General features: G+C 38.5%; 1 protein-coding gene and 1 long non-coding RNA gene across 2 annotated transcripts; one reads left to right on the top strand and one right to left on the bottom strand.

Moving 5' to 3' along the window:
* The first annotated feature begins 7,825 nt into the window (after window positions 1-7,825).
* Window positions 7,826-13,987, top strand: cd79b (CD79b molecule, immunoglobulin-associated beta). The gene is made up of 5 exons (XM_030755668.1): window positions 7,826-7,981; window positions 9,347-9,655; window positions 9,807-9,925; window positions 11,612-11,665; window positions 13,398-13,987. The coding sequence occupies exons 1-5, from the start codon at window positions 7,930-7,932 to the stop codon at window positions 13,485-13,487; spliced, it is 624 nt and encodes a 207-aa protein (XP_030611528.1). The 5' UTR covers window positions 7,826-7,929; the 3' UTR covers window positions 13,488-13,987.
* A 118-nt stretch (window positions 13,988-14,105) lies between these two features.
* LOC115798821 (uncharacterized) lies at window positions 14,106-16,223 on the bottom strand. The gene is made up of 3 exons (XR_004021504.1): window positions 15,974-16,223; window positions 14,390-14,449; window positions 14,106-14,240 (listed from the first exon to the last, which is right to left on the bottom strand). It is a non-coding gene; the product is annotated as an uncharacterized LOC115798821 (long non-coding RNA).
* Between the last annotated feature and the right edge of the window lie 1,143 nt (window positions 16,224-17,366).

The raw sequence follows: 17,366 nt of genomic DNA, 5'->3' as shown, positions 1-17,366 counted from the left end.
GTGTGTGTGTGTGTGTGTGTGTGTGTGAGAGAAAGAGAGAGAGGTTCAGAGAAAATGAGTAACCCCAGTTTTCTGTTTCAGGCTCAGAAAGATTTTATGCTTTATTTAACTCTTCTTCTGCACAGAATTAACAAACCCATCCCACTTCAGCCGGGAGGAACGGGAAGGTTAAAAAGCACATAAAAATTCTTACAGCGAAATCAATCATAGGTGCTGCAAATGAAGCAACAAAATAATGCACCAGAAAACTGTTAATGTTGTAAATCCACGTGAATATATGTATTTTACTATTCAGATCTCACGTTATCTCCAATCTGTCAGCCACAAGTTAGAGCTATGAAACTTCAAACTATACTGTACTGCTAAAAGCATTCACTCGTCTGCCGTCACACACACAAACATCCATTCTTAATCCAGAGGGTCTAATATGATGTGGGCCCACCCTTTGCAGCTATAACAGCTTCAGCTCTTCTGGGAAGTCTTTCCACAGGTTTAGGAGTGTTTATGGGAATTTCTGACCATTCTTCCAGAAGCACATCTGTGAGGTCAGACACTGATGTTGGAGAGAAGGCCTGGCTCACAGTCTCCACTCTAATCCATCCCAAAGGTGTTCTATCAGGCTGAGGTCAGGACTCTGTGCAGGCCAGTCAAGTTCTTCCACACTAAATTCACTCATCCATATCTTTATGGAGCTGCTTTGTGCACTGGTGTGCAGCCATGTTGGAACAGGAAGGGGCCATCCCCAAACTGTTCCCACAGAGTTGGAGCATCAAATTGTCCCAAATGTCTTGGTCTGCTGAAGCATTAAGAGTTCCTTTCACTGGAACTAAGGGGCCAAGAACAACTCCTGAAAAACACCCTCACACCATAACCCCCCCCCCCCCCCCCCCCTCCACCAAACTTTACACTTGGCACAATGTAGTCAGACAGGTACCGTTCCCCTGGCAACCACCAAACCCAGACTCCTCCCTCAGATTGGCAGATGGAAAAGTGTGATTCATCCCTCCAGAGAACACGTCTCCACTGCTCTAGAGTCCAGTGGCGGCGTGCTTTACACCACTGCATCAACACTTTGCATTGAGCTTAGTGATGGAAGGCTTGGATGCAGCTGCCATGGAAACCCATTCTTGAAGCTCTCACTGTTCTTGAGCTGATCTGAAGGCCACATGAAGGTTGGAGGTCTGTAGTGATTGACTCTGCAGAAAGTTGGTGACCTCTGTGCACTATGACCCTCAGCATCCTCTGACCTCGCTCTGTGATTTTACGTGGCCTACCACTTCATGGCTGAGTTGCTGTCGTTCCCAAACGCTTCCACTTTGTTATAATCCCACTAACAGCTGACTGTGTAGTAGTGACTGGACTTGTTTCACAGGTATCATCCTATCACAGTACCACACTGGGATTCACTGAGCTCCTGAGAGCGACCCATTCTTTCACTAATGTTTGTAGCAGCAGTCTGCATGCCGAGGTGCTGGTTTATACACCTGTGGCCATTGAAGTGACTGGAACACCTGGATTCAATGATCTGGATGGTGACTGAATACTTTTGGCAGTACAGTGTATATTTTATCACAATATTAATTAAGAAGAAAATTGAGGTCTGAAATTCCTGCAGTGCTGCAATTCAGGAATAAACATAAAATCATATATATGCATTTTATGCATCACCAGATTAATGTGTGCTAATTCTCATGGCAGTACGAGTTTGAACTGTTCCAATTAAATTGGGGGCATTAGGCTAATAATAGTCTATGGCTCAGCTGGTAGTAAAATAATATTCTCAGCTCAGAATCATATTTCATCAAAAGAACTAGTGAAAACATAACACTTCAAGCTAATTATATGTAACCTAGCCGGGTTAAAAGAGAGCCACCTTAGTGACACTAAAATCTCTTTCTTAAAGCTCAGCGTACCTCCTTAATCTTGCTTTGTTGTACACCCCTCATTATCAAATCATTTTCTCTGAGAAAACATCAACAGAACTGGTTGAGTCATTTTAATGCACATTTTAAAATAATGAGATAATGAGATATGATTTCTTTCCATTTAAAAGGTACCCTGACTTTAGAAGAACTCCAACACCTAATATTTATTTCACCTGTTAGTCAGTGAGAAGATGCTGGAGCTTCCACTGTAGGATGAAACATCACTGTGGACCGGAATCTGTTTTATGGTAAATTTCTACATGATTTTTAAATTGAAAGATAGAAAAGTTTCTAAACATATTTCAGTTCAGCAATTTTTCTACAAATATCATCCAATAAACAGAATTCACGTGCATTTTAAAGCATATTATGGTTGAAGCTTTTATTTTGGCTTAGTAATGACTTTGACCTGGTTACTAATGTGTGTCCCAGTTTATTTAAATCTGAATATCACATAAAATAATCTTTCAGTCTGTCACAGGACTGCGTGGTTTGATGCTGTTTAAGCTTCTAAATGCTTATGGAGCAAACTGCTCATAATTTTTGCCTTCATGGAGTCACATTTAAACAACACCAGATATTCTGTTTGTGTTTTTGTCTCCACTATGACATCACTTCAGCTCTATTATTAGTTTAAGCAGAACATTATGTGAAAATATAAAAGTTATGCACGAATCCTTTAAAACAGTTAAGGAAACTTTCTTTTATATGTAATATTGTTGTAATTATATCATTTTCTATGGGTAATCAGTTTTGTATACAGGTATGATAACATGCTAATGTAGTTAGCATCTGTTCCTGTTGGGCTCATTCAGAAAGGCCCGGTTTATATTGCACTGTTTATGTCCCTCCCAGGTCAAATAAGAGCAGTTAACTGTGTTACAGTGAAGGATTTCTGAGGGTATTTCCTACTCATATACTGTATACATGTCTTATCATTTTTTTGCTTGTTTCTTACATATTTTTTGGTCCCTTCAGGTATCAGATGTTCTCTAAACTTAAATGAGCCACGCTTTGCCATTTTGTTGCTGGATTTCTGTTTCAGCATTTGGGTTTAAACGCCGTAAACTTACAATGTGATGTTTACATTAACGTGGCTGTATTAGAGGACTGCTGAGCTCCCACTTCATTTCAACATTTTTGTCTCCTTAATAATAATAATTGTGGTAATATCATAAGTACTTTGGTATTTGCTGTGCAATTTAAATGAAGTTTTGCCTCAGGTTGGATCACAAGATGCAAAGCACATGCACTGAATGATTGGGGGGGGTTGCTAACCATTTACATTTTTACAAGAAACCTTGCAGTGGATCTATTCATCTCTAGTCTGCCCTCATCTAAAGATGTTGCTTTTCTTGCTTTTTTGTAAGTCTTAATTGAATTTACAACGTCTTACTTTGAATATACGGTACTGTGTAAAACTTACGGGCAGTAAAGGTGAGGCAGGATGCTTTGAAAATAATGTCATAAATAGCTTTTATTTAGCGATCAGCTTCATTTAAAGTGCAGTAAACGTATAAAAAGTCCTTTGGAGGAGGGTACCACTCCTCTTTGGTACGTCTTCACGTTGTTTTTAATTTTGATTTGCACAGGTAAGTTGTTCCGAGCATCCTGGAGATTTGCAATGACTGCTCTGTGGATTTAGGCTTTCTCATTGTTTTCTCTTCATGTAGTCCCTGACTGGCAAGATGATGTTAATATGTGATCAGATGCCCCCTTGTATGGTATTCATTCTGCACAGTACTGTATATACATGAATAACATGCACTTTTACAGTTTTCTAGCTTGTGTTTTTGGTTTTTTAGGCAATAAGATGTCTATTTTCATTTGCTTTCAACACTGTTTTTAATATTAGCCTTGGAGAAGGCACAGAAATTATGAATGTTTCCTCCACAAGGGGTCTCTTTTGTCATATCCTGCTGCAGCAGCATAGCAGTTATTCCTGTCAGGAGTCTGTGATGTGACCTGCAGAGCTCCTCTGTGACACTGAGTGTCCTCTGATGGGACAGTCATATTCACAGGACAGTGTCCTCCTTTTGTTTACATTTCTACTGGAGGAAAAGACACACGGGGCGTTTGCTGATACGCCCACAATCAATGTTGCTTTTATATACTGTTGTCTTTGTTCCTTCTGAACTGTACATTTATATCATTTTGTTATTGTAAAACTTGTAACTGTATTGTTAGAATAAAACAGTCACAACTGTCAGGAAAAGTAATCTGTGAGCTCATGTTGTTGGTTACTGTCTGTGAAGCTGCAGCGCCCCCTCTGGTGGTGGAGAGGTTAACAGGACACACTGAAGTCTATTCTATTCTGTTACATTTTTTAGATTTAAACTTCAGAAGCCTGAAAGAGAGTACAGTGTACTGACCTTTGACTCTGTTAAAAATGCCACTGAGTAGCACCTTTACTGAGACTTTAACCGATGCGTGCTTTAAATTAATGTCTATGAGGGCCAACTTTTAAAAGAATGTTTGCCTATAATTGCCACAAGAGAAATAGAAGATAAATCAATATCTTTGCCTGGAGCAGCTCTACTTTCACCTCCTTAAATGTAACTTACAGCTGTTAAACTGCTGGTTGGAGGTATGAATACATTTAAACATTTGTACAATTTTTTTTTTTTTTGTGGAGATTAACTGCAGCTTTAAATTAATTAACTTTGCTTGTTAGTAGGTTGAAAATATAGTTTTGGCCCAGTCCTCTAACAGCAGGTTTTACAGTGAAAATATCTCTTTACTAATCCCTCTTCAAGGGGAACGTGCCCTCTTAAACAGAACAGCAGCACAGTACAGCACAGTAAACACAGATTTTAAAAAAATGTCCCGCTTATGACAAGAAATCGGAAGGTGGGGTGCCTGATTTATTTGCATTTTGCTTACCCAGTAATACCCAGCTTTCTTGGACTGATGTGGGTTCAGCTCAGCAAACTTATTTTTCTAGTTTCTGTTTGATTTACCGTCTGGCTAAAAAAATGCTCTTTTATTTTAGCTTTTATTTTTCATCAGACCCAAATGCCCACTGCACAAAAATGATTAAGGTTGGTAGCAGTTTTTTACGATGAGGATTAATCGGGAATTTGTACATCAAATAATTCAAAAATAGTGAAAATATCTGTTACGATTAAGAGCCCAACACCAAAAGATGTTTCATTCACTGGTTACATCATTTTGAATAATGAAATTAATTTCTGGTGACTGACTTATCAAATAATGAGCCTATCAGCTCAGCACTGCCACTGTTTCCTATAAAAATGAGTCACTGAAACACACCCAAAGGCACAGATTTGTGGAGTCGCCTCCGTTATATTTTCTGGATGGCGGTGCAGCATTTCGAGTTATTATTGCTGCTTCTTGGAAGAAGCTTTTTATCAGTTGCTAACAGAAATCGACACAGTATGCAAATATAAGGTAAAGCATTATCAACTCTGAAGATTAGGGAAATGAGATTGGCTTGGCTGACCTGAAAACTTCACTCTTGACTGCAGCTTTCTGTTGCATAACAAGGTTGTGTGTTCACAGCAGTGTAGCAGGTTGGTGTGGATGAAGTCACACAATGACAGGATCCTGTAAAACATTGTTTGGCAGGACATTGTTGTTCTCAGATTTATTTTTGTTTTATATTTTTTCATTAGTTCAGTTTTAAAAATTTCATATTGAATTTTTATTTTCAGTTCGGTTTACTTTCGGTTAGTTTCCAGAGGTGATTTTCTAATTTCAGTTTAGTTTTTATTAGTTTCAGTCTTAGTTTTCGTTTTTATATGATTATAACATGGATGGTATTAGAACAGAAATGATTATACAAACACAACCCTTTAATGTCAGGTAGACACATGTAAACTAATGCTTCCTGATGATTTGATAGCTTTTACTGCACTGAAAGGACTAAAACAATTTTTCCTCAAATTTACAATAAGTAGAAAATTGACATCATTGGGTTTTGAGCTGAGTTTAATCCTGCTACAGTGCCTTTCTTCTTCTTCTTCTTCTTTTTCTGAAGTTAAAACTCAAACTCTGACCCATTAGTTGTGCTAGAGTGCTTGAGGCACAGAGACACAGAGCTTCAACCCCACAGAACAATAACACTGTTTTAAAAGATGCTCCATCTAGCTTTAAGAACCAACACTGCATGTGTTACTGCATGTGTTACTGCATGTGGGCAAACATGCCGTCTGTGACAGACGGTTTTCTATCCATCAGAACCCACAAAGATCCACCGGGATGACCTGAGAAGGAGGCTTTGCTCTACAGTTATAATAACAGATATTCAGATTTTTACAGGCAAAAATATCTCAATAACTTCAGGCTGACTAAAGTCTAAAAAACAATTCTTTTCACTTGAACTCACAAGATTTAGTGAGTCAGTTGTGTCTCTAACATTCGACACACTTCTAAATAAACACCTAATTTTTGCAAGATAAAGAACAGAGACTACACAAGAGGACAATACTGCAATATTTCATGTGCAGTTAAAACAATGACTATATAAAAGTTTTCTGTAGTTAAATCTTCATTTCCTTCATTTGCAGAACAGTAAAATAACCAACAATCATTTCTCCCCACCCTCCCACCCCAAAGAACCACAGTATGAAATTTCTCATCACAGCTGAGGCCATTTCTGATTTTTATTTATTTATTTTTTTGCCATAACTGATATTTTATGCCAATCAAACTGTGTTATCTTTGGCATTTTGTTTGTAGATTCAACAAAGTAATTGAAGCAAATGACAAGTTTTTGTGACAGGCTGATATTAACAAAAGGTATAAATGTCCAAAGATGTGATTTAAAATTGAAGCTTTGATTAGTTGTCGGTTATGTGTAGGCACAGCAGTGGTTAGGTGATTTTTTTGGTCCTTGAATGACTCATAGGTCAATGATGAGAGGGTTAACAAATACAAAAACAGTAGTTCTCCAAGCCTGGAGGACTTCTGCTCAACTTTAACAAATGACAAGAACATCTGGAAGCAAAATATTAAGAAGTGAGGGCTGGCTGGAGGCTTTTACAAAGTACTGTGTCTTTCTTTGTTTAATGTATCGAGTCAAAGTTTTTTTGAGAGATTTTAATGTTTGAAATCTTTTCTTTGGTTCGGTGAACATAAAGGTTTTGTAGAAATGGAAGTTATCTAAAAGTATCATGTATATTGTATTGGTTGTAGTACCACAAGTTCAAATAATACCATGGTCTAAAGCAGCTCATAATTTGATTTTATTTATGTTTGTTTAAGTTGTCTTGAATGTGATCCTGAATGATCCCTGAATGTTTAGCCTGATACACACCACAGTGTGATCACACTGCCTCTGTGGTGTGTATCAGGAGTCTGAATACACAAATCTTGTCAATGCCTTCAGTGAGCGGAGTCACAAAAACCACCTCTGAACACCTGTAAGATGAAGGTAATGATCACAGAGATTAAGGCCCCCTCTACAGCGTGTGGAAGTCTGTGGGGTGGACATAGAGGTGGGAACTAAGACTGGAAACTCTGGTGGGGACAACTGGTTCTGTAACTGGAGCCAGACTGGACACACTGGGAGAGGTGGTGAACAAATGCACACTATAGATGTTAAAAGCCATCCTGAACAACTCTGATCACTTTATAACATCTTTATGGAACAATAAAACATCAGCACTGGAAGATAGAGAGATACAGAAAATCATTTGTACCCAGGGCCATCAGGCTTTTCAATTCTCATACAAACAGCTGTCAGACATATGATTTCTCTCTGGGACCAATAAAGTTATTCTTATTCTTTTTCTCAATAATGCTGTTTTGTCTATTTAAATTGGAACACCTCTGCTGAATCACATGGTCATTAACACAAATTATGAGCTGTTATTTTGGTTCAGTGATAGAGCGCTCTTCCCCTCATTTGCCTGCCTGTAAAGTAACAGCAGTGTCACACCCACTGGTGCAGACACTTCATCTCAAAGCTTTCGGGCCTGCAGAGAAACTCGGCACAGTCGTGCCATCTGAAGCATTTGTTTCTCCCCTCTTTGTGGACATCATGCGCTGGATGCTGGCTGGATGCTGGGGCCTTCTTTTCATCAGTCTGTCGGGTAAGTGGAAACGTTTGGAATATAATCGACGCACTTTGTGACTGAAAAACGAAAATGATACAGGAAAAAGAAAAGTTTGTGTGCTGCATGTATATGATGAACTCAAAATGCCAGTACACCAGAATAGTACAGTACAATATTAATGATTTATAACACCTCACAAAGTCTTTTATTGTATTTTTTATAACTGTTAAACCGCAGCTACACTGCATACAAGTGTTTTGCATGTTATTTTTGACTCTGCAGTACCATAACTTCCTGCACATCTGGGGAAAAGAGGAAGTTTTGTTTTTTTTTTAAAACAAAGACTATAATATTATTGTCATGTTGATGAACTGATATATATATATATATATATATATATATATATATATATATATATATATATATATATATATATATATATATATATATATATATATATATATATATATATATATATATATATATATATATATACACACATCATGCGTGTAGTTGTTCCATTTATTAATTTTAATTACTTTGGTTTATGTATAACTTGCAGTCCAGTTTATATTATGTTTTAATATCACTGTATGAGTCAAAGGTCGGCTCTGCGACAGGATGGCGACCTGTCCAGGGTTCACCTTGCCTCTCACCCCAGCTGGACGAAACAAGTAAAATGATCATATCGCCTGAAAATCTGGCAACATATTTTATGTTTGTTTTATATTTTATAGACAATATGATAAACTGTATGATGTGGACAAAACAACCAGTTAATCAAATATAATCACTGGCTGCAGCCTTAATGACTGCAATAAACATTCATTAGCAAACAAATGTAAGTTTGTGATTATAGCTCTGATGCTAGTCTGTATGATTATGTTCCGTCATCATCTTTAAGACCCTCGCTTCTCATGTAATTATTTTAGTAGTTATCTGACCAAATTATCATATATTATTTATCTTTTGTTCCACCTCCTGCAAGCTCTTGTTTGTGGTGCATTTTTAACTGAGTTGGACCTGATATAAAAACTACGCTTCCTCTTTCAACAGGAACTCCTTACTTAGTTAGAAAAAGGTTCGTCCTCATCAGGGGACAATAGGGTTAGTTTACAGCATAAAGCAATAAAGTTAATATTGTTTTAAAAAGTACACAACACCATTCAGCAGAATGAAATAGAAGGTGAAGCCACAATGTCCCCTCATGAGGACACGGTCTCAGGAGGTTAAGTACATCACTGTTCTCTGTAAAGCAAGCACGTCATAGGTGACATACACTTTAATTATCATCTACCACAGGAACAAAATGCTTTCATACACACTTTGTCTATAAGAAATGCATGTGTTTTCATACATGTGTTTTCACAGCATCTTTCACCCTTTCTTTTGTCTGCTCAGTCGCCCAAGACAAGAAACTGCAGATCAAGCAGAAACCCCGCTACTATGGAGTGACAGTGGGCAAAAAAGTGCTTCTGTACTGTCTGTCCTCAAACCAACAATTCAATTCCACTGTGACGTGGACGAAGGTCGATAACTACAATGACAAAAAGGTCCCTGTGGTGGAAGGTGACAACATTAAATTTGAAAGCAAACATACTATCAAAAAGGCTTTTCTGGAAATCAGCAGAATACAAGTACAGGACAGTGGGATATACTACTGCAGCATCAATACAATAGAAGGACCTGGAACTCAAGTCAATGTGACCAGTAAGTAGCTGGGACAACGTGTCATCAGCAGACCTTTAAAAATATAATGCAATTCTTACTTTGTGCAGTCATTTAATGTATTTTTATTGTAAACTATGTACCAACTCACTTATGAAAATGCACAGCTGACATACATCTTTTCACGTGGCAGGATCCATTTCGAGTAAAACGGCGATCTACAGGAGCAACGTGAAGGACGGGCTCATCATCTTCCAGGGCCTCCTGCTCGCTGTGTTCATTGCCACTCTGCTGCTACGCAAACAGAAACTGGTGAGGAACACGATGAGCAAAACACCAACGGAGGATTCAGGGGGTCAAGAACTAAAAAGGAACATTTATTTTTATATGGTTCATTCAGAAAATTTTAGGTGTTTTTTTTTTTTTTTAGAACCACAAATGAAGAGAAATATAGAAACAATGTCTAGACAACAGTCACAGTCAAAATATGGCATTTGGAGCAGCAGTTAGCACTGCTGCCTCACAACGTGTTGGCTTTGCTTTCCAGTCTGCTGAGACCTTTCTTTGTGATGTTTGCATGGGTTTACTCCTACAGACAAACACGATTAGGTTAACTGACCATATGTAGGTGTGTGTGTGTGTGCAAGGTGAGCGCTGAAGGTATCAGCTTCACATTTCTTGTTCTGACAGCAAACTAACAGCCCACAGGAAGCAGAGAAAGAGGACAATGACCATACAGTGAGGCTCAAACAATAAATCAACATTCATATACAGAACACATTAGGTTCTGATTTGCTCAATAAAATACACTTTACACATACTAAACTAAGCTAGCTTCTAGCTATACAGTAAAACCAACTGTATTTGGATTTCTGTGAATATTTTTGATAAATTGAATCGATATTTTCCTAACTGCTAAGATACCAACCAGAGCCGGTCTAGGAGAGTCATTCTGCTGCTTATTGATCCCACTGTACAGACACTGGCTGCTTTTCAGCCTGGTGCTCATAAGGTAGACAAAATAACTATTTACATCTGCTTCAAAACACATATTGATGATATGTATGAATTTAAATTAAAACATCACTTATGTCCTGTAATTTTTCAAACAAAAAAGCCAATTTTACCCATGAAACACCAGAATTCTTCTAACGCATGCTGCTTGGTCCATTTAGGAATTAGAGGTCACTTTCTCCATGGCAGCCATTTATAAATGACAGCGATGTTAGAAGCATACTGTAGTTCATTTTGGACTTCTGACTGGTACTGTAATCATAATGTCCGCTCCAGTTAATTGCTTCATCCTTTTCCACCAACACTTATTTACAGTGGTATGTAAAAGTTTGGACACCCCTGATAATTTCCATGATTTTCCTTTATAAATCATTGGTTGTTTGGATCAGCAATTTCAGTTAAATATATCATATAACAGATGAACACAGTGATATCTGAGAAATGAAATGAAGTTTATAGGATTGGATTCACCCGTGTATGTAGGTCAAAAGTCAATGAGCTTACAAAACAAATTTTTTGTTCCAATAATTAGTGCTAAAGGTATTCAAATCAATAAAACGACAAGGGTGCCCAAACTTATGCACCTGCCTAATTTTGTTTAAATAATTATTGCAGACTTTCTGTAAATCCTATAAACTTCATTTCACTTCTCACATATCACTGTGTTCGTCTGCTGTATGATATATTTAACTGAACCTGCTGATCTGAACAACCAATGATTTATAAAGGAAAATCATGGAAATTATCAGGGGTGCCCAAACTGTAGCTGTTGTCTCTCTAACAAAGGTATGTGGCTGTAACTGCTCACATTTTAATCATTTTTACTGCGCTTATTTCACAGCTGCTTCCATGTTGCTTCAAGCAGCCAAATCTGGACAATTTTTTAAGTGTTTTGTTTTTTTATGTGTTATGTACAGTGTGTCTATAAATAAGATGATGCCAGCTCTTTAACTGCATTCATCCCCCAATTTAATTTTCTAACAGCTGGAACAAAGAGACAGTGAATACGAGGAGCCGGAAACTGATCACATCTATGAGGTTTGTCTTTGTTTTACAGTAAAACTTTAAAAAAAAAAAAAAGACACCAGCTTTCTTCAAGAAAAGAATGACTGCTGCTTTACTGTGTGGTCTCATTTGTGTAAGCATGTCACAGTGAATGGTCACATGTCACACCACAGCTGTGTGTTTTTACATAAAGAATACAGGCGCACAATAGACAGCGAGAAAACAGGACACACAATCTCCCTGCACCACTGAGCTCCTAACCACAATTATGCTGTCAGGTTTATTGGAGAATGTATGAACATATAATCTGTATTTTAGTCTAGCAAGAAATTTTATTTATTTATTTGTTTTTATTGTAATAATAATGAAAAAAATATGCAGCTGTTTAAAAAAAAAAACTCCCACCAAAAACTGAGCGAAGGAATGAGGCACACTTTAAAGATTGTTTATGATTAGGTTCAAAACAGTAGAGGTAATCTTATTGTGATGGTTTCACTTTTTGGTATGGTGGGTTTTAGTTTTTTAAGTCACTCAGCAAAGAACCAGTTTGGCTAACATGAACACATTACATACACAGTACTGTGCACTCTTAGTAAGAGTGGTCTCTTACTAAGACTCCAGTAGAGTGCACAGTACGAGAACAGGAGTGACCTGAGCTTATTTATTTACTCCCATTAAAACTTTAGGAGCAGCATGCTGTACAGGCTGCTTTTGATTAAAAATGTAGATGTCAGGCTTACTTGTAATAAAAGCAGAACGAGGCTTCCCATTATCATAAAAGAGCTTACTGTTACATACAGAGGGCTGAATTCCCACAATATCTGGAAAAGTGGAACCATATAAATGTTTGAGTTGTGCCAGATCATTTGGCTTAGCCTAAAAGAATCGTGCAGACTTGTTACCTCAAAAAAGGGCAACCTCACTTTAAGGGGGACAAATTATATATTCGCTTTTGTTTTGAGTGTGCAGCACTTATGAAGTAAAAGGCTCTGATTTTAATGTAAATGCACTTTATGTCTCCCCATTTTTGCAAATATTACAACTATAAAAACATAAAAGCAACAAATGTTGCTATGAATGACCAAGATTTTATTTTAGGAAGGTAAGAGTGTGCGTGCACAGTATTTGCAGTGTGTGTTAGAAGTCAGTGAGCTCACTTCCTGTGACCATACGCCACAGTCACAGCATCACTGGTCTTATTAAGTCTGAATGTGAGCACTGCAGGAGTGTCAGTCATGCTGCTCTGTTGCTGCCTGAACCTGTAACTGTTGGAAACTACACTCACAACTTAACACAATGTAACTAAAATAATGATCACATTACTACTAAATTAAGGATTTGAAGTTAAATATTAACTATTAGTACACATTATTAAATGAAACAAGAATGCCCAATTACACTGCTTACTATGCAGACAGAAATGCAGGTGAATCTATATAATTAATAAAAATCCATTAACTTAATAGGTGTGAGGACATTGTGCTGAGCTCCATATTTGCAGCATGAATCCAGAATTTGGGGTTGATGCAAATGCACAGTTTTTCAGTTTGTGTCGTTCTGCTGTGACATTAAGCAGCAGCCCATTTTTACCTCTGAGTCATGTCTGAAACATCAACTATGCAAATGAAAACTGTAGCTACCAGGATACCCAAACATCGGCAGTAATTATCTAATGGTATTTCATCATTTTCCCTCTTTAAACCCACAGTCAGAGTAGGCTTCCTCAAAACCAGACATATGTAAAATTAATATTTCGGTCTTTTAGGGCTTGGCAATCGAGACGTGCGGTGGAGGTCTGTATGAGGAACTCAGTGTGTATGCTCAGGCAGAGGGAGCTGAGGCCCCGTGGGAGTGAGACGCAACTACTTTTCACCTGCCACAGGATCTCAACGAGGACTGACTATATGGTTTTAATTATGACTTGTAAAGTAAGTCCTTAAACAGTCGAATGAAAATGTGCCTTTTTCTCACAGCGCAATATATGCTTTATTTGTAAATGTGCGGCAGCATGCTTATCCTAAAATGCTTTTTTATGTGATGTTGTAGTTTTGATTTAATCTGTTGTCATTTAGACCCAAAATCTTTTTGGTGCTTCGGGTGATGTTTATTTATGTTTATTGTGTATGAACTGGCCCTGTGATAGGCCGGTCGATCTGTCTGTCACAGGGTTTGGGTTGTGCCAGTGTCAGCTGGGACAGGCTCCACCCCCCCTCATGATCCTGAATTAGATGTGTCTTAAGGAGGTAGAGGGATGGATGACTTCATGTAGTCAGAGTCAAAACATCCAACTTGTTTTTGTTTTTTTCAGTTGCCTGTTTTTTAAGATTAAAAACGTGTATGTACTCAGTTTGTTTAACAGGAATAAAACAATAAACACAGCTCGATGTGATGATTGCTTTTTGCTATTTTGCTTTACATATAACCAGGGAAAACATCATGTTTTTACCAACAGCATGCTTTATTATAAAGATAATGGTACATAAATATGCAGGAAATTAACAGATAAAAGAACGCATCCTTCTTGTAGCGAACCGGTTTGAGTGCGCAGAGATGAAGCCAACTGTTCATTAGATGGGCTTTGGTTTCTTTCCTGATCAGCACTGTGACCCTGCAGACACAACAATATCATCATTATTAAAACATACCAGAGGTCTTTAATTAAAGAATTAGTCCAAATATTACTAATATTTATTTGCTATATTACTCAAAGTACACCCAAGATCTCAGCCAGAATCAGTAAGAATGATGTAAACTTACTTTTTTCTTTAGGACATCATCTGAGAGTCTCTTGAAATGCAGCTGTGTGTGGTTCATAATCTAAATTCATGACAAAAGAAACACGAATTTAAAAATATATTTGACATATTTCACCTGTAATGTATTCACGTTACCAGTGACTCAGGACCAAAGTGTGAATTACAGTTAACTTACAGTGAAGCTCGTCAGCCTGAAGAACAATATTATCTTTAGTATAATATGTATTACATCTAAATGCATTCATCTCAAGGATTACCTAAGCCACAAATTAACCAGATTAATGTACACTTAACATTTACTTAAAAGCACATGTGCAGCTTTGTGGTGATTTTAGTGACTCTGAGCCTGACATGGTTGTTGGTGTCATCAGAGCGGGCCAAAGCCTTGAAGGGGCCATAGGCAAAATTTGTAAATTTTTTTACGCTGCTCTACCACAAAATGGTGTGATGGAAGTATGGGGGACATAAATGGGACATAAAAGTGAGGTCCAAAAGTCTATCCATGCAACCTGACCACAGTGTGAAGAAAACAAAACGCTGTCACCACAGGAACAGTGACTGAACCAGTCAAATGAAACCACCACAGCTCACAGATGCAGTTATATCTGAACATGCACAAATAAAACCAGCTAGCTTGTCCCGTCCACTGAACCATGTAAATATTGAAGAACACTGACGCTGATATGAGTCATGATTCTGCAGTGTGGCAGGCAGGATAAGGACCCAAACACAGGAAAGCATGAACTCAGAAATACACAACTTTGTTTCTGGATGAACATCAGGTACAAGGAAACCAGAAAGCTCACCTGGAGCTAATAGGTCAACAACTAGGAATACTCAGGGACACTGAACCAGAAAACACACCTGAGTGAGACGATGCGACAAAGAACAGGAGGACATAGACGATACACAAATGAGGTGATCAGGGATAGGCGACACAGCAGGGAGCAACAAGACAACGGGAGTAAAACTGAATACGATACAAAGTAAAACAGGAAGTAGACATGGACACAAATGCTGCCTTGACACAACACAGGGAAGCAGACACACTGAGGGACTACAACACCTACACTAGAGCAACAAGATCATAACTAGACACAAGAGGAGGACTTAAACTACAGCACAAGGAACAGAGACCAGGACTGAATCCACTTAAGAGGAGAACAAAGCAGAAACAATAAGGCATCAAACAGAACCGAGAACAGGGGAACCCAGAGAACTGAAACAGGATGAAATAGATAGTGAACAACAGCCAAGAACAGAACTCAGAAAACTAAGAAGCCTGAGGATAGAAACAATGAAACCAACCAGGACTTAGCGGAAAAAGACACAAATTCAAAACTGCATAAACACAATAGCACAAAACGCCTAAAACTAAAAATGCTGGGTCATAAACCCAGGACCATGATAATATGATCCAAGCAAAATATATATTAATTAGAAACACACTGAAGACCGTGACACAGGCTTGTTTTTGACAGACAAAGCGACATGATAAATACCATACCTAACCGGCTAGTGATAGCTAGCTACATTTTGAGCTGGATACAAACTAAAGGTGTTGTAATTGTTCATGGAAACATACCTTTGTCTTTTTTCTTCCTTTAATCCTCTCCTTTCCCTCCTCTCTGAACCACATGGACAGCTCCTTTCTGTCACATTCGTGTTTCGTAGCTTCATCAACTAATGACCGAAACTGACCATCAGGTCACCTGGAGCACTGCTGATGTGCAGCCTGCCCAAACTGCCTGAATTAACGCAGTCAGTCAGTAAGAGGCCTACTCATTAAATTAGTGCTGTTACAATTGTAAAAATATGAAGAGGTGGAGTAATTTCTTCTTTCTTTTAGGACACTGGCATGTTAAAAAAGAACAAAGCTTCATCACAAATGTGGGTGAGCATGGGAGCCCCCTGGTGGTCAGGGGGCGCTAGGCACCCGCATATGTCGCCTATGCCTCTGGCGGCACTGGCCACGTGTGATTTGAGGCCTTCAGGAACGGTGGAGCTGACCAAAGTCCTGCACATCCTTTGACTATGGGCCGGCCTGCTTCTTATTTATTTGTGACTCTTGCCTGATAACAAGTGACCTCTGATGCCCTTGCATCAGATCAGATCCAGTTTACCATCAGGCAAAGCACCACTAGCGGAACAAATCAGAGCCAGGCCAGGGATGTGTCGCCCTCCCAGCCCCCCTGAAGCTCCGCCCAGGGGCCTGGAGGGGGCCCGGATGGAAGAGAGAAAAAGATTTCAGGTAGCCAGGCCTCTAGCACATCGGAGGAGAGCTGGAGAAGGCAGGCCCTCTCCTGAGTGTATCCAGATGAGCATGGCATATAGCCAAAGGTATAGTCTACTTTACATCACCCATCATTCATGTTTTACACGGGGTTTTAAAGGTTGCCACAGTCAGGACTGAGTCATAGTTGATAAAAACTGTACAAGACCTACTGTCTTTAGTGATGTAGTAGGTGTAAAATATTGAATAAGCCGTTGTGCTGCATGACTGGCTTTATTTTCACTCTTACATTTAACTTTATGACACGCAAATTTTCGAGTGGTACGCCAATATTTTCTCCAAGTGCACTGTGGGTAAAACTCGTCACCAACCGTCCACCAACGTCATCATCAGTCACTTGGCAACAGATTGTAAACTAAGTGGAGCATTTTTACGGACTAAGCTAACATGAGTGGCACTTCATAACATACACATGCCCGTTGTAAAATGATGTTATGATGAGCTTTATTATTTTGGTATAAAGGGCCCAGTCATTTCCTCTGAGTTGTTCCGCTAATGGCTCCGCCCCTGCAAAGCACTTTACCATGCTGAAAATGTTTGCCTGGAACTAACATACCCATCCAAACATAGAGGAAGAGGTCTGAATGAATGCCAAAACCCAGATGTTTTAAAATATCCTGATATTCCAAAGTAAAGAGCATTTCTTTTCCATCAAAAATGACATACAATTAATCTGAAATATTGC

The sequence above is a fragment of the Archocentrus centrarchus genome, chromosome 19 (genome assembly GCF_007364275.1).
Source record: "Archocentrus centrarchus isolate MPI-CPG fArcCen1 chromosome 19, fArcCen1, whole genome shotgun sequence".
Lineage (NCBI taxonomy): Eukaryota > Metazoa > Chordata > Actinopteri > Cichliformes > Cichlidae > Archocentrus > Archocentrus centrarchus.
The sequence above is the reverse complement of the archived record's forward strand: the minus strand, read 5'-3'. Positions and strand labels throughout refer to the sequence as shown.